This window comes from Convolutriloba macropyga, chromosome 11 (genome assembly GCF_964194025.1).
Source record: "Convolutriloba macropyga chromosome 11, txConMacr16.3, whole genome shotgun sequence".
NCBI lineage: Eukaryota > Metazoa > Xenacoelomorpha > Acoela > Convolutidae > Convolutriloba > Convolutriloba macropyga.
In genome coordinates, this window is record NC_134478.1 from 12403133 (window position 1) to 12427375 (window position 24243).

The following is a 24243-nucleotide window of genomic DNA, read 5'->3' on the forward strand; positions in this document are numbered from 1 at the left end:
TTTAATAAACTTACAATTTTCCTGTGTACGAAGCATTTGTTCTTTATGAGCAAAAACATTATGAATTGTCGAGTTTTATTGAGAAACAGGTATTTTCTCTTTTCTATCCAGTAGTCTAAGAAAATAAGAAATGCACAAGAAAAAACGTTGCCAAATATAAAAATGTCAGTACTGTTTTTAAATGATTTCATCATCTCCTAAAACATAATTATACTAGAACTGACTAGCAATTTGCTAGAATTGTACTTCTGACATTTTCGATAGCCATGTTCTGGGGAGGAACATTTCATATAAGTATATAATGTTTGGAGCAATTTTTGTGCTTTTTATGACTCGAAGAAGAGTGTTGGTACCATACAGGTTTTTAAAGTCAGAGTACATTTTTTTAAATAACTTGAACAGCGTGTGAGTTCTTTTTTTGAGTTTTACTGCTGTTTAGAACATCGACTACAGTTTTCAAAATTCAGCTTTAAGAATAGCTTAGTTTCTTAAGCTTTGAGTTTAGAATCTGCTGTTAATAATTAAGTTTAAAAGGTCATTCTGAGGACATTTGATGCCATAATGGTACCTGCTCCTATCCAAACTGCAAACACTCCCGCACCTACATGCCCCACACTCAACTACCCCTTCATATACCTACTCCTATCTGAATTCGTATCTACAAACCACCACACTTCACTTGCCACCGGCACTTAAACCTGTCTATCCCCCGGACCTGTCACCTACCCTATCACCAAACCAACCTCCTCCCCCCGCGCACACACCACGTGCCCTCAACTACCCAGCACGCTTAACCCTAGAAGCAGAATTTTTCAAACCATTTTATATATTTTATTACTAGGCAACCAATTCTTTTTGCTATTTTAGTTTTTTCTCTGATATGATTTAGAAGAAAATTAGTTTTGAGTTAATATTTAACAAATCTTTAAGTAGTTTCCGATAATTTCACCTTTAATATCTTTTAGCTGAAGCAACTTTGTTGATGACTTGAACGTTGATATCTTTTTTAACATTGATTTCTGTTTTAAAACGTTGACTTGTGTCTTAGAAGGCTGCATTTGAAGATTTTCCAAGTTTTCAATAGATAGTAATCAGGAACTAAAGGTTTATTCAAGGTGCAAAAGGTTATTTTGAGAACTTTTCTATCAATTGCAGTTTCCTCTATCTACTCAATCTACAGACACTGCCAGGAACAGATCTGGTGACCGCGCCTACTCGCCGCCAGCACCACCCCGGTCCCCCTCTCTCCAAGAACACGCACCCACAAGCCTACACCCCCACGAGCTTTTTTAAAAATACCTATTAGGCGATTATTTTTTGTTGCGTTGTCTGTATTATTTTCCTTGATTTTATTGCCGTTATTTTTTTTCTTGATATTTCTGATTTCGTTAAGGTTACTTTAGAGATAGTATTGCGAGTTTCTTTGAGTCGTAACCAGTATTACACCGGCTATGTTTTTATCTCGAATTTTTGCTTGAAGGTTTAGGTTTCCAAACTTCTCCCAAATCTCGAACATTCTTGTATTGTTTTTTTTGTATTTGATTTTAGGTTTGGAGATTTTGAGGCATACAAAATGACAACTGCGAACTCAGTGATGAAAATGTCCATCAAATCAAATTCGAAAACGGCACTGTTGAATTCCAGGCTGATTGTGACACTGAGCGAAGACCAATTGTCAGAATGTGAAAACAAAGCCTCAGAGTATTTGCTGCAAATCATCAGTGCTGATATTTCTCCTGATCAGAAGACATACGAGCTGAAGTTGTAAGTTCTATTTGACACTTGAACCACCCAACATTGAGATTTTGGACTGATATAGCCTCAGTAGTAGTGAAAATGCCTGGTTTGTAACGGGGGGACCTGTCCCCCCGTTACAATACAGGCATGACCTTTTTTAGGTATCCTTTTCGAAAACTTGTAAAATTTCTCGAAATTTTTGTTTCTCGAGGTTGGCAAAGACTTGAAACTTTTTTGAGAGTTTGGTGTTGTGAGAGTGCTGGAACTTGTAAAATTTTTGGAAAAAAAAATTTGGCGGGGTGAATGAGTGAAACTTGTAAAATTTTTCGAAAATTTTTCCAAAATTTTGCGAAAATTTTGTTTTTCGTGGTTGACAAAGATTTTGTAAAATTGGTGTTGTGAGAGTGTTGGAACTTGTAAAATTTTTGGAAAAAAGTTGGTGTGGTGAATGAGCGAAACTTGAAAAAATTTTTCGAAAATTTTGAATTTTTTTTTTAAATTCTGAATCCTTTTTCTAGTCTAATGAGACTAATGAAGGACTGAAAAGCGAAAGTGACTAACCTGATGGAATATTGAGGTGAGGGAAGAAAAAAGATAGTTTAAAATTGATAAGTTTCTGTTCCAATGTAAGAAATTTAATAGTTTTGCGAGTCTGAGACCGCACAAGTGGTATTAATTTTATGGGTTTCATTGCCCATATGTTTGAATTAACAAGCAAGTGCGAAGTATTGAAATTGGAAGTTTGTTGAAATTCAAGATTGGAGAGAAGTTTCAAGTAGAGTTTCGAACTGAAAATAGCGCATGAGAATGAATGTGGGACAAAATGTCGTGAAAATTGACTGAAAAATTGAAGAAATTGGGGTTTAAAATTTGTCTGAAAATTGGTTAAAAAAGAGATTTTACCGCTTTATTACTGTGTCGGGAAATGCTTGATATGGGGGTCAATTGAATTTTGGTGAAATTACGGGTTGAAAATAGTTTGAATGGAGCGCTTAAGGTGTATTTTTAAAACCATTTTGCGTCAAAAAGAGACAAAATTTTGAAAAAAAGTGCAAAAATAGCTGTTTTTTGGCAGTAAAAAGTTTAAGAAAATTGGTTTTCGCCGCCAATAAGCATTTCTATACAATTAAAAAACTGTTAAAAAATGGTACGAGAACTACGGTCAAGGAATCGGGTTTATATTAAATATTATTCAGTGATAACTTGTAACTACATTTTTTGTATTTTTTTGATGAAAAAAGGACAAAAATGTGCAGAAGTTTTTAATTTTTGAGGTAAGAATGTAGAATAAAATGTTCTATGCTAGCTATAAGGGAGAGGGCAACAAAGTTTTATAATGTGAAAGTTTGCTCGAACAGTTAATAATGAGTTATTGGGTGTTGTTTGCATGTTACTTTTTATTAAAATTTTGTTGTTTTTCGGAATTTTTTGACAAAAAAAGTGAAAGAATTGATATTTCTTGGCCGAAGAATGTAGAATAAAGTAATGATTCATAGTTGAAATGCAATTTAAAATGAAATTTTGTCATTTTAACAACTTGGCGAAACAAATAATTGTGATTAACTAGGTGCTGATTATTTGTTTTTTTTGTTATTTTTTATGTTTTTATTTAAAACAATCACTATTTTGCGAACCAAATATTCTAAAAGAACAGTAGGCTAAAATAGCTGACGTCCAATTGTACAGCATTCAGTGTACAAGGTCATTTCAAATATTTGTGTCGAAATTGTGGATAAAAAAGTGTGAGAGATTAAGAACAAAAAGGGCATGATTTGGACAATTTTGCCGGCGATTAACACATTTATGTATCTATGAAGACTTCTTTGAAGTGTTCATGTATGACTTCACTACATGTTAGACAAAACTTGGGTGTGGCAACTAGGCTGAGTTTGAGTTTGAGTTCTATTTTAGCATATCTGTGCAATCAACCATGTAAAGCCAAAGTGAGGAAAATTGGTCTTAAATAGTTTTATTGGTATTGCATTTTCTTTGCGATTCAATTCAAAGCAAGCCGCATTTTTTTAAATTCCTCTAACAGCGTGTTGATACCATTAGAAGTGTATTTCTTGTCCACAACGGAGACAAAGTTATGACTGAAAAATTTTCCTTTCTCGATGATAGTGACTTTTTCCACGAATTATATGAAGTGCTTTTTTTGCTAAAATTTGAAATAAGCTGAATGATCTGAGAATTCAAAAAAAAATAGCCAAAATTTATAAAGTCAGCTTTACAAAAGAATGTCACACACTCAACAAACAATATCAACAAAGGAATAAGTTTGATTTAGTTATCATAATTGAGATCGATTCTTCGTTTCTTTGGTGCAAAACACTTGCTCACAGGTGGAGTCGCAAGGCTTCCACTGCTCGAAACATCATCTGGTTTGTTTTCGGTTTTGTTTTCAGGTGTACAGTCAATTGTATCATGAACCATGGCAGGTGTTGGTGGTTCGCTAAAAGTTTCTGCGCTCTCAATATCTGGTTTCATTTTCCAAATGCTCTCAACCAGTTCAAGATCTCTCCAGTAGCCCTCTTGATTTTCATACAGCGGGATTTTTTTCACGTCATAATAGTAAAAAAATTTTCGTACTCCCTCGTCCAATGTGTCTGGGTTGAATACAAACCCTCTGACATAGGATGTTACAAAATCCAGCAAGTATTGAGCTCCTTTCATAAGGCCTTTCTCAAATCGAAATGACTAAATAAAATAAAAAATCACAATAGGCACAGCCATGTGATTTACTGTAACCCACTCATCTAACTGATAGTCCTGCTGTTCAATGATAACAGTCTGTTTTCTGTAAGTCTCATAAGCAAATGTTCGGCTGTCAGGCGTCGATTCCGCCTTTAGAATGATGGCTAGAGGAGAAATTAGAATTATTTCTTTTATTATAGCAGAATTTTGGTAATCGAATAGAACAATAGGCATCTGTTGTCAAAATCCAGGAACAGTTCTGCTAAATAAAAATTGGAATTGGGCAAATGAAAGTTGAAGCGAAACTTAGGAAATGAAGAGTTCAGTTATAATTCTAAACTAAGGCGTGTTCAATCAGTTCCTTCCGTTTTTGTTGTAAAAGGTCACTCAAGTAGCTATTACACATAAGTTCATTACACTCAAATCCTTGTATTTCAAGTGAACCTTAGTATACTATTCGTTTTATCGTTTCCAATCTTTTCATGCCAGCTGTACACACCCAATTTTATTACTTTCTTATCTAGTGCAATTAATGAAAGCAGTATGTTGTTCAAATACCAAAAAGCGTTGATCTGAGGAATGCCATGTAGATCAAAAGATATAAAAAGCTTTAAGGTTTGTTAATGTCTGGGACTTGACATGTGTTCTCGCAATAGTGTTTTGTTACACTCGCGGATCTATTAAGTTTTGGAACCAAACTTGACCTCACCGCTTTTACGCTACCTTTCGTGTCTGCATAGCACTCGAACGTATTTAATTCTTTCTTCTCAATGGTAATCAAAAGTATAACGTTAACATTTTTGTCTGCATTTTGTGTGTGTGTGTGTTTGTGTGGTTACTAGCGTATTGTGTAAATTATTTATGAGGATACATACACACTAAGACCAGCATATGCTAGGAAAATTCTTTTACTGCTTTCTTATCTTGAAACAGTTTCAAAGGAATTTGCTTTTATATGATCAAGGTTAAGTATGTGCTCAATAAATCAAATCCCATTTTGTCTGTTGTTAATAAATTGTTTTCGCGACTCAATGGTCAAGAATCCATTTTCTTATATTCCCAATCATTTTGTTGCGCAGCCAGGCTAGCGAAAAGAAGGTACGCGTCTTGAAAAACCAATTGTATGCAAAAGCTGTTTGAACAAGATCCACGAAAATTATTTTTCGGTTTCATCACTATACCCAAACAACAATGTAAGGTTAAATTATTTTCTGGCTACAAGTGCATATTTTGGTGAAATTGAAGGGTTTGATTTTGATATAGCGCTAAAAATGAAGCCCTACGGTGTTATTATCGGCATACATAATTCTTCAGTAGATAAATACTTGAAAATCTCAAAAGTTTTACGTTTGCACGCTATTTTACACGACGCAGGTGGTTTCATATACGAAATATATAACCAAGGACCTGGCTACTCTTATATGCTTCCGTGGAAAAGCAAAAACTGTTTTAGCGGACATTTGTCAGGAATATTGTTTTGCTTATATATAAAGGTTTTTCATCCCTCCTTTTTTCATTTATTGGAATGCTGAGTAGCAAAACAGTTGTGTTAGACGTTGAAGGATTTCGTCACAGAAAAGAAAAATTTATTGTTAAAGAACTTGGTGTTTGCACCGACGACTATCTTGACTGCGTGTCATTTTTATCTCCAACAAGTTAAAGTGAGTTAACAGCTCAACAAAAGCAATCTTTCGGTTGGTTGACTAAAAATTTGCACGGTATTGAGTGGGACACAGGAAACTATCCTTATATTTATCTTACACAAATAATTCAAAGCGTTCGCTCGAGGAATCCGGGTGCAATATTCTAAGCTAAGGGAGAGGAAAAAGTAAAATTTTTGTCATATTTGCTTGAGTGCTCTATCATTGATCTGAATTCACTTGCGTGTCCTTCGATATCTGTGAACTAATTTACACAAAACTGTCAAAATCATTCAAAGGGCAAAAACAATTTCAACAAACATTGTGCAAAAGAAAAAGCCATATTCTGTTTCAACTGATTAACAAATGAGAGAGAAATTGACGAAGGTGGAAGCACCCTTGTCACCGAGTTCAACAATTTGCGCCTTGATTACGGGGGACGGGAATTTGAGTCTTTCAATTTCCTAAGACGAAACAAAAAAAACCGGAAACCAATTTTTACAGAGAAAAGTTAAATTGTTGCTGACTGAGGACAAAATTCGCTCATTTACTCATTTAGTATATTATATTGAACCTTTTCTTCAGTGGAGAAAGCAGAATGTCAAAAACTCAACCCAGAGTCTGTCCTCCGAGACTCCTACTGATGTCGAAACACCCGGTTGGTGAAGAAATTGACAAGAACGATCCTTCAATGCCAAAGGAGATTCAGCACTTGGTGAAGGAAGAAAAAGTACACAAAATTGTTCATTATGACAAAACTTAGCGACTTCCGGAGTGCTTTATGGTTCATTTGAAAGACTTTCTAACTGAGTTCAATTGCTATGAATTGTTTTATAAAGAGTGACTTTTTTCTCAATACATTTTTTAAGAAAATTTAATTTGTCTCGAGATGGAAAGAGTATCAGTTGATCAAGTTGACACTGTTGTAGAAAAAGTTTTTTTGAAAAAGAAAGTAGCAGCAAACCTTCATGGAAATTTTGTAATCAAACAACGTTGCCACGGTCAGAATGTGTAATTTTCTTTCAAATATTTGTAATTTTACTGCTGATATCACTTTGGATTGTTAAATTAACCATTTTAAAACCAAATTGTGAAGAAACTTCAGTTTGGATATCAATACTGTCAATCTTAGTTGGATACATTTTACCAAATCCAAGACTATGAATAAGATTATAACTACGCAAAATAGAGTCTTTATGGCCGTTGTAGGGCCTTCAGGTTGTGGCAAAACCGAGTTAATTTTTAAAATGTTGATTGCAAACACATTTTACCCAAAATTTAACAACATCATTTTTTTTGTACAGAGAAATGCAACAAATATACATCAAAATGGAGAAAACATGGAGAAAACTTGGTGTTACGTTTAAAAAGCAAAAATTTAGAATTTTTGATTAGCCTGTCAAACTGTCTTCTGATAATAGACGACTCGTCCGAAGAAATTTACAATGACAAAGAATTTGTTAAATTGGCCACTGCAGGGCGTCGCAAAAACATTAATGTTATTTATATAAAGCACAACCTTTATCAACAGAGCAAGTGGTCTCGTATAATAGACCTGAACACGAAACACATCATTTTGTTCACATCAGCCCGTGATATTCAACAAGTCGAATTTTTAGATAAACAGTTGAACCTTGTTAAATTTTGAAAACATTGCTATCAATTGGCAACGAAAGAACCGTTTGGGCATTTGCTTATCGATCTTGATCCAAAAACTTCTGATTGTTTACGATACTGATCAAATATTACTGAGCCAGGTCCTTCAGTTTTCTATCTTCCATCTGATAAAGCAGAAACAACTTCTCTAAACAATGAAAGAGAAAAAATTATCTATACTGAAGCAAATGTTGCATTTGCAGCCAAAACAGTTAGGGAAATATTTGCGTAGTTGTGACAATGATGCTATACTTGTTTTGTGTGAATGTCTTCACAATGTTATACTGAGCCATGTTAGAGTGAATTTAGGAGACTTAGAAAATTACAGACACGTATTTGAAGGCGTTCTCAAGAAAAAGTCATCAATGGATAAACGACGAGCACTTTTACTAACAAAAACCGGTTTCGAACTGATTCAACTCATTATTAAATTTTGTTTCATCCATTTGAGTTAAGCAATGACAACTGCTGAAGAGTTTATTTTGATTCCCAAAAATCAGTTTATGAAGGAGCAACCATATTCCTCACAAATTCTAAATGATCCCAGAGTTCAGCATAGAGGTGCTCAATTTTCGTTTTTGAACCGTATGCGACCAAATGAAAACCATGACAAAGAGAACCAAGAAATTTTGGATACAAGGGAAACGACTGATCCTATTGAGTTGTCAAAAGTACATGCAGAAAAAATTCTTCAAAATCTCAACATGCTAGCGCCACCGAAATTTACCAGGACGGAAAAAACAGTTAATCTAATTAAAGAGTCAGAAAACGTTGTTATAGACGAAAAAGAGAATTTCATTGTTGACGGAACAGCGACAGGAATAAATGTTCCCATTTTTCTCTATGATTTGCAGCAACCAACTAGAAAAATAAATAATCCAGATTATTTCAAGATTCTAGAGGCTTTAAACATAAAAGAAGACTTGGTGATCAACAGTAATGCTAAAATTGCGATCCGAAAAAGAACTCAAAGAGTTACCAAACAAAAAAACAAAAAGAAACCTTTTGCGCCAAAAAGAATCAAGCTCAAAAAAATCAGCCAATTACTTACAGAGGAATCCTCTGACGCCGGAAGTGGTTTCGATACCTCAAAGGAAGACAGAACTCAACAAGAGAAGGACTGGGAGTCTTTCGACGAATGAGAAAAAATTGCTTGAGTTAAAATATAGGAAAAGTACCGCAGCATACGTAATCAAAAAAAAAACTACAAAAAAGCACAAAACTGAAACCAAGTAAAGTAAAGTTGTTTCTAGAGGGTAAAAATGCCCACACAAAGCATAAGAAATCTAGAAAAAGATTTCCAACACTGAAAGTTATTGCTTACGACATTAATGAGATTTGGTCGCTAGACTTGGCTTATGTGGATAAATTAGCAAAAGAGAACAAAGATGTAAATTATTTATTGGTTGCGGTGGACTGTCTCTCACGTTATCTACGAGTCGAACCCTTAAAATCAAAATACGCCACAACAACAGCAGATGCGTTTAAGAAAATGATAAAGAGCAAGCGACCTAAAAAAGTGTGGGTAGATGCTGGCACAGAATTTAAGGGCTCCTTCAGCACCCTTTGTCAGAAAAATGAAATTGAAGTTTATAAAACTTTCAGCGAGAAAAAATCAGCATTTGTGGAAAGAAATATACGATCGCTCAAGAATCTGATTTACAAGTATTTAGAGGACAAATGGACATACTCGTATATTAATCAATTGCAGAGCTTTGTACAAACCATTAACTCTAGAGTCAACAGAGTAACGAAAATAGGCGCCCAATAAAGTTACAAAGAAAGACATTCCTTACTTGATATCATTAAATTTTAATACATCAGCAAAACTAGTTCGTCGACCAAAGTTTTACGTTGGGGACTTTGTGCGAATATCAAAGGCGGATCTTCCTTTTAGAAAAGGATACAAGCAAACATTTACCAACGAAGTCTTCGAGATTTACGATATGCCTACAACAAATCCCCCTTCTTATAGTTTCATTGACGCAACCCAAGAGCCAGTCAAAGGAAAATCTTACGAGTTAGAGTTGGTCAAAGTTAGAGACAATAGTAGTGAAATAACAAAACATGAATGAATTCACGGTTCACTTAGTTTCGTCCGCCTCTATGAATATTTTCCCTCAAAACACCTTGTCCTCATTCAAAAATTATTTCAATGAAGAAAATAATTTGGAGGGGGATTGGCGAGTTGCTTTAAGTGAAATTATCTTCCCGGCAAAAATAAATCAAGTGAACAAAAGTGATCTGAAGATATTTTCTTCTGAAGGCCTTAAGTTTTATGAGAAAAATATTCCATTAGATGCAGTCTCCAAACCATACCGAGGAGAACGAGCTATCATTGGAATTGTTCCTATGAAAACCGTGACCATCTTTTGAGATCCTTAAAAACAGCTAGCGGATTGCCTCCTTTTGTAGTATCCTAGGTTTCAACGGTATTCATGATGGGTCTGGTTATCATATTGGAAACAAGATGTTGAAAACTTTTGAAAATCTGGCCATGGCAGATGATGAAGAAAAAACTTTTGTTGGTGATTATCCTTTTGATTTGTCTGCAGGGAAGCAACTGATTTTTATTTATGTTAACATAATTGAGTATCAATACGTAGGTGATACTAAGGCGCCTCTTATTCGAGTCATTGATTCAAAACAACGCTTGAAAAATGGTAGCTTCTGCGAAATTGAGCCAACACACAGAATTGTTTTCAGCAACTTGGAATACAAAAAGTTACTATCAAAAAATTTTCAGTCAATTGAAATTCAATTGCGGACGGAATCCGGACAATTAGTTCCATTCGCTGGAACAGGAAAAGTTATTTTAACTTAAAATTTTAAAAAATTCGAGTAAATGGAGACCTACTATCAACAGCAATCGGTATCAACATACTTTCCAGGTTACTATCGCCAACGGGGAAGTGGTTTTGGGGCTTTAGCAGCAGGTATTGGCAGAGCCCCATTACCGATTGCAAGAAAGTTTCGTTGGCCTGTAGCCAAGAAGATTGGACGTGAATTAGTTGTTTAAGCAGCTCCTGAGCTGGTAGAGGTTGTTACAAAGAAAAAGTCTCCAAAACAAGCTATAAAATCGACTGTGCAAAAAACTGTAGAAAAACAAGTGGGCGGAACAAAAACAGGAAGAATGCGTAAATTAAAAACTAATGGTGAAAAACCAAAACAAGGCATTCGTAAGAAGAAGCCTTTGAAGAGAAATCGGTCAAAATTCTTTTCTAAAGTTCAAAATGATTACTAATTTACTGCCCGCAGAGGCAACACACACCACACTTGATTTGTTTGAAAAGCAGCCTCTACTTATTAATTTTGACAAGGCTTTTACTCAAAAAGTTGGACCATCATATTCCCCGGACGGTCCAATGCTTGAATTTGAAGTTTTGGGCGATAGGAACAATTCATAGGTTTGCAAAAACCTCTCCTTGAAATTAAATGCAAAATCTCCGGAAACAATGACGGCGATTTAAGGACAGGAACTGATGCTACAAATACAGACGCGCCATACTTTAGCAACAACGCATTACATTCTTTATTTTCAGAATGCACTGTATCTGCTAACGGTGTTAAAATTTCCAACACAAACGGAAACTATGCGCACAAAGCATTCATTGAAATGGATTTTTTTTCAGGAAAAACTGCAAAAAACACATGGTTAGTTTGTCAGGGATATTATTACGAGGATGAGCCAGCTAAAATTGATGGCACTCTCGGCCGCGCGGACGACGTGGCGGCTAGAAAAGCTCTTGTTGCTAATTCTCAGGAAAACTATTTTATTGGAAAGCCGGCGAGTGATATTTTAACTTGTGATAAACACTGACGTAGTGGTGTTACTCTGCGAATTTCATTTAGAAGATCTACAAATGATTTTGCTGTAATTTCAGAGTCAAACAAACATTATAAAGTTAGAATAGTTGAAGCTAATCTCTACGTTAGAAAAATGAGAATAGCGGATCATGTTTTGACGGCAATTGAGAAAACTCTACTAAAAACACCTGCCGTGTATCGCTATACAGAAGTATTAACACGAACATTTTTAGCTACAACTGGAATAAGAAGTTGGAGCCATGAGGATATTTTCTCGAAAGAACCTGTACGACGTATGATGATTGCAATGGCAACAGATCAAGCATATCTCGGAACTAATCGCACTAATCCTTTTCACTACCAGAAATTCAATTTGAGCCAGATTGTTGTTTATAGAAATGGTCAACCTATTGTTGGAACTCCGGTCTCAACAACTTTTAACCACCGCATTTATTTCAATACTCTGGAAGCCCTGGATTTTCTTGACAAAGGTGGGCATGGCATAACTCTGGAAAATTATCCCAATCACTTTATTCTAGCTTTTGATTTAACTTCAACGCAAGAGGCTTCTCATGATTTCATTCATACAGAACTTACAAATTGCTCAATTTCGGTTCAACTTACATTTGACGGAGCATTGGCGGCCAACGTAGAATTTTTATTTCTGGACGAAAGAAGCTCAACGTTTTATGTTAATTCGGAACGAAAGGTGACAAAAAACTCAATTATCACCTACCCCACCGATGGATAGTGATGAAATACGCTATTTGTTCGGAAAATGTATTCATTTGAAATATTGTTTTTACGGAGTTTTTGCAGCGGACAATTTCCAAAAGCTAACAAGAGAAGGTTTTATGATTGTTAATGCTTCACCAGCGCAATACGAAGGAAGTCATTGGATGGTTATTTTGTTTCACGAAAACAAAGTTTATATGGCTGACCCGCTTGGAATCTCGATACAAAACTACCAAATATTGTATTCCCGTCTGATACAGTTTTACAATGAAGTAATTCAAGTACTCAAACTTGAGCCATTTCAAAATCAAAACTCAAAACCATGTGGACTTTTTTGTATTTATATTGCGCATGTGATGTTTAGTTACGAATATCCTTTATTGTTGAATATTAACGATAATGACTTAATACGCTTTGCTAATCATATGCTCTAGCATTTTTAATTAATTTTTTTTGCTCAAATCTTTCTTCAAAAACAACAAAAAACACAATTATTAATTCGAAGATTTCGATTCCATCTTAAAATTTATCAAAATCAAACTATTGTCAACATTCAAACAACCATAGCCACTATTTAATATATCAAGTATTTTTGAAAGCTCACCATACAGACCACCATTATAAATACTATAGAATCTATCAATCGTACAAGTAGGAAAAAAGTCAGTTTGAGTTTGAACACTATTAATAAAAACACAATCAACGTTAGGTAATTTTCTCTTAGAGTTTGCAAAGTTCAATTGGTGTTGCTCGTTGTAGTTCACCGCTTCGTCAATTTTGTTCATTATTTCTCCACGGAAAACTGTATTTGTTAAGTTAGTTTTAATAAGTAGTTGGAAACAAGTAAAGAGACAGGGTACAATGAATGGTTTGGATGCTGTAGACTTGAAAGAATTAGGAAGTTGATCATTGGAGGCAATAACATGATAATGAGATCCAGGTACTTTACAAAAATTTTCATTCATATGCAAGCTGTAGGCAAAGTTCTTTGTTACTGTATGGTCAAATATAGGCTCACTTCGACATATAAAAAAACGATATTGTTTGGAAAACTGGCAAAAATATTCCGCTTGCGCTCAACCATTGCCTCCACCATTTTGCTAATTAATTTTCTTTGTCACTTTCACTTGCTTTATTTGTTATTTTTTGTCGTGCTTTTTTTGCTCTTCCATCTTCGCACTGAGTTCTTTCTTCGAGATCACTTTCACAAACAGATCTTTGCCTTCGTTTATTTTTCTTTGCAGTTCCTCGAGACGATAGATCTTGAATCGTTTTTAATTTCTGGGCGAGAAGATCGAATTCAGCAGCTGAGAGAGTTTTTCTTTGTTTAATACGAAATTCCTCGGAATCTTTTTTGAAGAGTCGTAGAGTAATATATGTTCCCGTTGTTTCGTATGTTTTCACTGAAGCAACAACAATTCGTTTGCTAGAGCACGAAATTTCTTGGTAAAAGTCACTATTATCGAGAAAGGAAAATTTTTCAGTCGTAACTTTGTTTCCGTTGTGGACAAGAAATACACTCCTAATGGTATCAACACGCTGCTACAGAAATTTAGAAAATGCGGCTTGCTTTGAATTGAATCGCAAAGAAAACGCAATACCAATAAAACTATTTAAGACCAATTTTCCTCACTTTGGCTTTACATGGTCGATTGCACAGATATAATAAAAATAGAACTCAAACTCAAACTCAGCCTAGTTGCCACACCCAAGTTTTGTCTAACATTTAGTGAAGTCATACATGAACACTTCAAAAAAGTCTTCATAGATACATAAATGTGTTAATCGCCCGCAAAATTGTCCAAATCATGCCCTTTTTGTTCTTAATCTCTCACACTTTTTTATCCACAAATATTTCGACACAAATATTTGAAATGACCTTGTACACTGAATACTGTACAATTGGACGTCAGCTATTTTAGCCTACTGTTCTTTTAGAATATTTGGTTCGCAATATAGTGATTGTTTTAAATAAAAACATAAAAAATAACAAAAAAAGCAAATAATCACCACCTAGTTAATCACAATTATTTGTTTCGCCAAGTTGTTAAAATGACAAAATTTCATTTTAAATTGCATTTCAACTATGAATCATTACTTTATTCTACATTCTTCGGTCAAGAAAAATCAATTCTTTCACTTTTTTGTCAAAAAATGCCGAAAAACAACAAAATTTTGATAAAAAGTCACATGCAAACAACACCCAATAACTCATTATTAACTGTTCGAGCAAACTTTCACGTTATAAAACTTTGTGGCCCACTCCCTTATAACTAGCATAGAACATTTTATTCTCTATTCTTACCTCAAAAATTAAAAATTTCGGCATATTTTTGGCCTTTTTTCATCAAAAAATACAAAAAATGTAGTTACAAGTTATCACTAAATAATATTTAATATAAACCCGATTCCTTGACAGTTTTTCTCGTACCATTTTTTAACAGTTTTTAAGTGTATAAAAATGCTTATTGGCGGCGAAAAACAATTTTTTTTAACTTTTTACTACCAAAAAACAGCAATTTTTGCTCTTTTTTTCAAAATTTTTTCTGTTTTTGACGCAAAATGGCTTTGAAAATGCACCTTAAGCGCTCCATTCAAACTATTTTCAACCCGTAATTTCACCAAAATTCAATTGACCCCCCATATCAAGCATTTCCCGACACAGTAATAAAGCGATAGAAATCACTTTTTTAACCAATTTTCAGACAAATTTTAAACCCCAATTTTTTCAATTTTTCAGTCAATTTTCAAGATATTTTGTCCCCCATTCATTCTCAAGCGCTATTTTCAGTTCGAAACTGTACTTGAAACTTCTCTCCAGGCTTGAAATTCAACAAACTTTCAATTTCAATACTTCGCACTTGCTTGTTAATTCAAACATATGGGCAATAAAACCCATAAAATTAATACCACTTGTGCCGTCTCAGACTCGCAAAACTATTAAATTTCTTACATTGGAACAGAAACTTATCAATTTTAAACAATCTTTTTTCTTCCCTCACCTCAATATTCCATCAGGTTAGTCACTTTCGCTTTTCAGTCCTTCATTAGTCTCATTAGACTAGAAAAAGGATTCAGAATTTTAAAAAAAATTCAAAATTTTCGAAAAATTTTACAAGTTTCTCTCATTCACCACACCAACTTTTTTCCAAAATTTTTACAAGTTCCAACACTCTCACAACACCAATTTTACAAAATCTTTGTCAACCACGAAAAACAAAATTTTCGCAAATTTCCACTCATTCACCCCTCCAAATTTTTTTTCCAAAAATTTTACAAGTTCCACCACTCTCACAAAACCAAACTCTCAAAAAATTTCAAGTCTTTGCCAACCTCGAGAAACAAAAATTTCGAGAAATTTTACAAGTTTTCGAAAAGGATACCTAAAAAAAGGCCATGCCTGTATTGTAACGGGGGGACAGGTCCCCCCCGTTACAAACCAGGCATTTTCACTACTACTAGCCTCTGACCGGACCAGACAAACGTAACTCGTGATCAGACCGTACCAGACCGAAATGACCTCTAATTTAACATCGTGAGACCAAAATGACCTCTGATCACGACGTCCCAGACTAATTTGACCTATGACTAAGCTTAAGTCAGACTATTTTTCAGACTTTGAAGCTCCTGAACTGACGCTATTGTTTTGGTCAGGAAATGATCAATTGCCAGCCCGAATTCGGTCTCGGACCTCAAACTGGATATCAAACCCAAATTGAAAACTGAAAATTGAAAATGATGGTATTAATAAAGAAAGGAATTTGCTTTAAACAACGTGATTTGAAATTATTGAAAATTTTTTCAGTTCTTTGTCACTAAATTGTCACTAGATGTCATTACTTACCAAACAGTTTTTTTCAAGCAAGTATATAAACTTGAATTTGTCACTGTTTTCCGCTAAAAAATTTTAACAAAACTCTAAATAAGGTAAAGGTAAACTTGACAACAGCACAGAGGTGATGTCGTGTTCAGGTAAAAATTACTGCAAAATTTTCCTCAAAATTGCTTACCTGTACAAACTTTAGGTAAATTACCTGCAAAATTATTTCCAGTTTGAGGTCCTCATTCAAAGATCTTTATGAAAATACCCATGCAGACCCATTTTGCCTATGAAAATACCCAGGCAGACCAATAATGCTTACGATCCGGATTTTGCGCTTTCAAATTTTTGGTGCGTTTATGTGCTCGGTCAAAAATGCTAATGAAAAGCCCCGTCCACACCAAAATGCGATATGATACAGACTTTGGCTCGTTCAAGTTATCAAACGACTCAGAAAAGACAACAAAACTCTGAATCGAAAAATATAAAGCCAAAATTGGACAGAAAATTTGCTTGGTTTATAAAGTTTTTGATAATTCATCTTTTTAGGTGGAATAATGGTTTCCACAGATATTCTATGTGATTTCTCCCAAACTAGAAAGAAATGAACCGTATTAGGTAATAGCAGTTGATGTATTTTAATCATAAACATTTTCTACTTTTGTTGTAAAATCCGCTGTTTAACACATAATCTGAGTGTGCCCTGGGGCTTCTGTAACCATTAGGAATTCTTTATTTCAGTAAAGAGAAACAATTATTTGCAATACTATGAAACAATTTTTGTAATTTATTTTTGTAATCAATTAGAAAAAAATGATGCAAGCTCTCTGTAAAACAACGTTAACGGAATTAGCTATGGGTTCAAAACTCTCATCTGTCAAGAAGGTTTGAGATCAAATTTAAACACAATATGTCTACATACTGAATTCAACATGACGAGAAAAAATGGACAAACTTCATTAAATTTAATAGAATATGCAATTCGATAGAAATATTCATCATTGCTGTGTGTATTCAATAATGAAGCATTTTGCTTGTTTATTTCTAGAGTTTCCTGGGCCAAAGTTTTTCAATCACGGAACGATAGATAAGAATATGATGAGCAAAACTTTTCCCACAGTACAGATCTTTTCTCTTGTACTTGATTTTGTTGTTGAAAATTTCATGTTCCTTTGGTACTCGAACTCTAAGGGTAAACTACGCTAAAAATTAAATCAAAAGTGCACGTTTTGAGGGAAAATTAAGGCAAAGGCAGGGTAAACTTTTACCTCAAGTTTGCTTTGTGCAGCTACATTTAAATGGTGCAAAAGGACAACATGAGCTTAGTACATTACAACAATGATTGTAATAAAAAAATAGTTTTTATTAATTGCTCTCAAACGAGCTTTGTAGCAATTATATTAGTCCTGTCGGTCTTTGTTTATGCGATTTTTCGCTTGACCGATTTTTCGTCAGACCGATTTGATTTTTGTCCTCAACAACGGGTTAAACAGGTAGCACCCAGAGCGTATTAAGTGCTCTTAGAGCATTTCAGCTCTGTTTCAGCTCAAACTGTTTTGGAGACCTAAACTTATGGTGCGAAGGGCGGTTCTTAGAGGTTCAAGACACCTCCACTGTTGACCCCCCTCCCCCCACTATTGCCCCTCCACCGCGCTTATGCGCCCCCACTCCACTGTTGTCCTATACCCCCCGATCAACCACCCTGGCTAGCTAGTGACGAACAGCCGCTCGCTAAAATCTCAAATTTACAATTTTCACAATGTTTGTCTTCTTTTGATTTTAATCAGCCCTAGGTGGCAGGGAACCTTCTCTAGGGTTTGATTGTAGCTTCCTGCATTGTTACTGCATAGCTTACTGCACTCATTTTTCATTATTCATGTCTTTCCAGGAGCAAGGGCCAGAAAACCTCCGTGAGGGTTTGATAACAACTTGTTGAAAACTTTTCATTTGCCGTGAAAAAATTTTCAACTTTTAAATGTCTCAAATTTTAGCAATTTTTTTTAAAACTTGAATTTTTTTCAAGTTTTTTGAAAATTTTTGCCGTTTTTTTAGGTTTCTCCAGTCTCAAGAGCACATAACTTCCTCTAGGGTTCGATAATAATTTACTGCATAGCTTTTAGTTGTAATGGAATGTTTTTCAAGATTTAAATTTCAAGAGTTTAAGCAATTTCTTAAAAAATATTCGCAAATTTAAGTTTTTTAAATCTTTTTGAATTTTTTTAAAAATTTTCCGCCACCAATGTCCCAGGGACCTCTTCCATGGTTTAAAAATAAGTTGCTGCATTGTTTCTAGAGTTTATGGAAGGGTTACCAATTTTTAAATGACTCGAGTTTTAGCATTTTTTTGACAAAATTTAGTTTTTTTTTCAATTATTCGGAAAATATTTATCATGTATCAAGTTTATGGATCTTTATGAACCAGTGAAACTATTTAAGGCTTGAAATAGGGGTACTGGATAGTATCCTGAGACAATGAAGTGGTTCTGAAGATAAATTAATGTCACGACTTTTAGCCAGATTTTGTTAGAATTTTCAATAGTTTTTTTTCAATTTTTGAATATTTTCATCCTTTTCTGAGTTTAACAATCATTACTGGCCAACAAAACTTTAAATCTTGCAAATGGGTTACTTGACAGAACTCCAGAGACATGAAATTCTTTGAAAATTTTTTTTCACTACGAAATCTGGAAACTTTTCTTTTAAATTTTGCAAAATTTTAAAATATCAGTTTTCTATTTGATTTAGTTCCTAACAAGGCCAGAAAAATAAAACTTGCGTAGTCGAATCAAGCTAAAGCTGGCCTCACTAAACCGTGGCCTGCTACTGACGAAGCCAACCGCTAGCCGGTCGTTTGAGAGCAATTCGCCCGACGTTAGTCGATTATGTTTAATTAAATTAACGAAAAAAAATTGTAGGAAAAATGAACTTGTTTGTGCGGAAATCTGAAAAATGTTGTTTCTAATTTCAATCCAAAAGTGTTATGGCGTTGATACACAATGGTTACTTCTAGCTGATGTTTTCAGCTGTGACCTTGTTGACTTTCTGGACCCTGCTGGCTGGATGAAAGAACGAAGCGAATTATGTGTGGGTAGAATTGTCGAGCAGATATTACAGGCAATACAGTTTCTTCACGACCGCGCCATCTTGTATCTATCTTTACACGTTAGTAACTGAGAACTTGTCATTGGAGTCTTGAAGACATACCGAATTTTTCCGCAACCTACTCGAGACCAGATGCAGATTATTATCTTGCAAGATCCTGCAAGACAGTGGCTATCTTACAAGATGTTCCAAGACATTGAATATCTTCCAAGATCATGCAAGAAAATGACTAACTTGCAAGATGTTGCAAGACAAAGAGTTGCCTTTGCTTTAAAAAAATCTTTTGAACATAAATTCCTTTAGAAATTGTTCCGTAGGGAAATATAAATATATTTATATTTCCCTACGGAACAATTGAAGTTCAGTCAACTGAGCATGAATTGTTACTGTTCCGTTGATTCATACAAATTGAAAAACAAATAAACAAATGTTGCACTTCTCAAAAATTTTGAACATCAATTTCGGTGAGATTTCCGCAATTACTCTTTTTAGTTGAATTTCTTTTTAAGATGCTGCATATTTCGTAAAATTATTTGTTACTATCATTTGTTTCAAATTCTTATTTCTTAAAGCAATATAATTATTTTCTGTTTATTAATTTTATTTTTTATTTTGCTTATAATATACAACACTGATGCCCTGTTGGTTAATAATTCTTTGCCATAATGAAAAATTGATCAGAAAAAACAATCCTGTCTCACGCTGATCCTTCTCGAGCATGTTCCAATTATCTGCACATTTGAATGACGAATGGTTATAGTTCAATATCTCGCAAAATTGAGGGAGCAAATCTTGCAAGATAGCCATTCGTTGTCGATATCGGCAGATTTTAGTGCAAAATAACAGTCCTTTATTGAGTATAGGTCACATCCTGTGTTTAATTTCTCTCAAACGAAGCACTGCTTTTAGTCGTGAAAGTCTTTTTTTGCAATATTTTGCTTGATATAATTATTGTCTGAAGCTTTTGACTTTTCCCCTCAAACATGGAATAAACAAGTAAAAGCTTAGAGGTCTGCTAGCGCACAATTCAAAGGAGCTGAGAAGACACAAAAGCTTGACAATAGAACGCATGAAACGTGCAATTTGATAATTTGGGGCTATTTGGGCCTTTCGTGGACACCAGTGACAATATATAGTCACATATTCTCATAATACGCCCATTTTATTCCGGATGAAAAATTTCTACGGTAACCTTTGTCAAATGTGATGGAAAAATCAGGAGTTTCGTCACTTTTTATGTTGAATGACGTAACGATAGTCGATAATGGTTATGGGTTGATTTTTGACGATTTATTTTCCTCTCACAGCATCCACAGCCCCTCCCCTCCCCCAATCATCCACATTTGTCATCCTATTCCACTTTCTTATCCCCGCATCAATCACACCTTGACCTAACACGCTAAACCCCCACCGCAGCTACCCCTCAAGCTGACTACTACCTACACCAACTACTCGCCTATCGTTTGACAGAATTCGCCCAACGCTAGTGTCCGTTTTTTGTACGAGAATTCTGAATTTACAGCAAATGTATAAACATAGTTTATGATCTTTCATTAAATGACTTTAGGTTAAACACTATTTCTCGAAATTAAGTCCCGGCTAATAACCTTTTCAAAATCAAAACTCGCTAGTGGAAGGCAGCAAGCCTAGCCAGGGTGAGTCACCCACACTTTTTGTTGCCCCAATTTGAATCCTAATACGAATCGAAAAGTGAAGTGTTTGTACTTTTCTGAACAGTTGAGAAAATAAAATTGTAACCCTGAGGTTAATTGTTGTCATAACATGAATAGCAGTCGCCCTTACGAGAGAAAAATTGAGTATTTGGTCAATTTTATGTTTCATATATGTCCACCCTTTGGGCAGTCAATTACAAATTTTCTAATGAGAGTTACTAAATTGACAAAAATAGGCAACAGAAATTGAACATCCGAAGCATATTTGTTCCGATCCCTCTCTGAGTGGGGAGGAACTATATACTCAAATGGGTTTTTTTGTTCAGTCAAGTTTGGCCGATCGATATAGTAATCGTAGAGAGTTGTGAGTGGTATCATTAGAAAGCCCGTCCAGCGTAGAATATGGAATTAGAAAGATTTTTTCAATTTTTGTTTCTTATTGGCAGTTATCGAGGTCTAAAATTTTGAGAATATTTGACGTAATTCGGCTGTTTTTTTTCACATTTTGACCAAATTTTCGTCAATTTAGACCAAATTTTTGTCAATATTGATAAAATAATTTAAAATTGTTAATAGTAGCGTAATTGTTTTAATCTCTAAAGATAGAGGAGGGCTGCTGAATTGTTGGATCCGAGTTTTTTGGCTAGAATTTATGCTAAATTTTTCAAAATTCAGACTTTCGTCGAAAAAATGGCTTTTTTAGCCCCCTTGCTCAATTTTTGATGGAAATACACACCTTTTAACTGCGGCTATACTCTTCCTATTCTCAAAAAAGAGCTAGTTGTACTCCCGCTGTTATTAAGAGTCTTCTGGAATTACAATTTTGCCAAAGTTTTGCAAATTTAAAGTCGATAATTATGCAAAATGCATTTTTTGACAAACTGAAAAATTTCGCACAGATCGCTATTTTGCAACCGTTTCAGCAACTGAGTGTTTTGTTAGCCGCTCAGCAATATCTGGGCTGATATTGATCACACCATGATTCCTTATGATAAATTTTTTTAAAGATTTTTTGCGGCACGACCTTTTTTCAAAAATTTTCCGCTTTGTTAATGTTTTTATGTAAATTATGGACAAAAACGTCCAATCCGTACTCAATTAATGACAGATACTGTTTACAAAAAACGTGAGGTTTGTATTATGGTTTCAGAATTAAGCTTACGGTTTTGTTATTGCAATTTGTTTTCATTTCTCAAGTTTTTTGTAGTTCAATGATTTAGCGCCCCAATCATAGATCCAGTTATTTTGAAAAGATACACAAGAGCCTAAACATTTTTTTCAGTTGTTGTCTGATGTCTTAAGACTTTGAATATATATTTTTTTGAGATATTATCGGTGGATTTTTGAACTTTGCCACTATTTTTTCTTATTTCTCTCAAATTGGGGCGCAGTCTCAATAAAAACCAGCGGAAACAGATTTCTTGTGATGTATAAAATAATGTCAGTAACGTTCTTATATTATAATGATTTCTTTATTTTGGTACAACGCGTTTTCAATTTTTCTTTTATTTTTTATCATAATTGCATATTTTATGAGTTCATTTTGTTTCCTTGTCAAATGTCACCTTATTGACAACTTCAATTGAAGAAAAGCATTGTAGCAAAAGGTTGGAAAATGGCGTATCTGGATATGCTAATTGTTTTTGTTGAATTGCTTTTTGGGCAGAGACACAGTTATCTCCTGAAAAAAATTGGGGTTTTTGATTTTGACTAAGTTTGTCTTTCTTTTCGTTGTTGTACGCTGCCCGATATAGATAGATATTAATTGCTTTTCCAAGACCTATAACTCAATCAAGTCAGATGTTTCAGATTATAGCTGTTTGTTTTAACGAATTTCAAATCAAAATGAAGAAAAAATTGTTTCATCTGTTTCTTTTTTTTCTTTTATTTTCGACAACAAGTAACTCAATCTCACTCATTGGGAGTCCCAATTACTTTTGTCGATTCAAACATTTTTTTCCTTGCTTGGCTGTGCGTTTTGACTGAGTGCTTCGACCATATATTTTCATGAGGAAACTTTGAGATTTTTGTACTGTTCATTTTTTGGGTTTCTTTTTATGACATGTCTGAGTAGTCCTTTTATAAGGAAGACTCGTTAAAAAAAAGAGGAAAAAAATAGATGATTTACAGTTCTTGCAGGTAACTTCCTATCATAATAGTGCCTTAAACAGTGTTATGTTGTAAAATTGTTTGAAGTTTTGGCTTCTTTGAGATTTTGTTTTTTTTTGTTGGCTCGTGACTCAGTCTCATTATTAACCGGTCCAATTGTCTTCCTGATGTTTTGAAAATTAAACCGCCGCTTTCTGTTGTAATCCTCAAACTGTTGTGATTTTTGAAAATAGATGATTTCTTAAATAATTTTTGGTTTTTGAGCTTTGTATTTTTTAAATAGTTTTCTATCGATTTCTAGCTCAGTCTCTGTGAACACATGTTACAACTCATTTCCATTGAGCTGTAATTTATAACAGTTTTTGCTTCAAACATTTGTTTCTCGGCTTTGTTACTATTGTTGCTACGAGATTTCATAAAACGTTAGGTTTTTTATTATTTGTACAATTCAAAGGAATTTCGGTTTCTTTTTAAAACTATAACAATAACCGTTGGTCCCATTGGCTTTGAAATTTTGCGCCATCGAACATTGCATAATGACATGTCTCAATTGCTTCCTATGTAGACGTAAATGAACTTTTTAGTGGTTTCAGTTGATATCTAACGACAATAATAACTGTGAAATTAATTAATTTCAAAAATAGAAAAATTTTTTTGAACTTCGCACCTATTTGCTCTTTTTTGTCTACCTATTACCAGTCGCATTGGAGACAAGTCCCATATCTTTTCTAATGAAGTGCCGGCTAAATTGTGTTGGTTTTTATCTGAGGCGAGTTGATTTTGTTATGATTTTTTGTTATGGATTTGGTTATATTTCATTTTCGATTTTATTAGAGTTTTGGTCGTAAAGAAAGTTTGTTTTTTGATTTTTTTTATTATCCTTTCTAGCAGTCCTATTATCAACAACTTTCATCGGCCCTCTAGCGTGGCATTATCGTATTCATTGGTTGTTTATTGAACGATGTGTATGTTTTTGGAAGTTTTCCGTCTCTTCATCATTTGGTAGCCAATTAAGTCAAGAATGTGGATGAGCGGGGTCGGAACATTTTGTGCGTACGCACATTACCGAGCCTCCTTGTTCGGTTGGGTTGCCGGCTCGTAGTCTGTAAAACGAATAAAATTTGTTTTGTTTATGGCAATGGAAAAGACATAGATGTAAATAAAAGTTTTGTTAATGACATGTATTTATCATCTGTTTAACGATATTTCGCCAGCGTTTTCTTTGGTAATGTTTTACATTGCTCAACAAAAACGGCATGTTTCCAATTAA

General features: G+C 34.4%; 2 protein-coding genes across 2 annotated transcripts in view; one reads left to right on the forward strand and one right to left on the reverse strand.

Moving 5' to 3' along the window:
• The window catches only part of LOC142349540 (endoplasmic reticulum resident protein 44-like), a 558035-nt gene that overhangs the window by 266858 nt on the left and 266934 nt on the right, over positions 1-24243 (reverse strand). The window lies entirely within an intron of this gene.
• The window catches only part of LOC142349043 (uncharacterized), a 116000-nt gene that overhangs the window by 34848 nt on the left and 56909 nt on the right, over positions 1-24243 (forward strand). Inside the window, exons 11-12 of the mRNA XM_075400455.1 lie at positions 1549-1764; positions 19113-19251. Of these exons, the coding sequence (XP_075256570.1) occupies positions 1549-1764; positions 19113-19251 (355 nt within the window). The remainder of the gene's footprint in view (positions 1-1548; positions 1765-19112; positions 19252-24243) is intronic.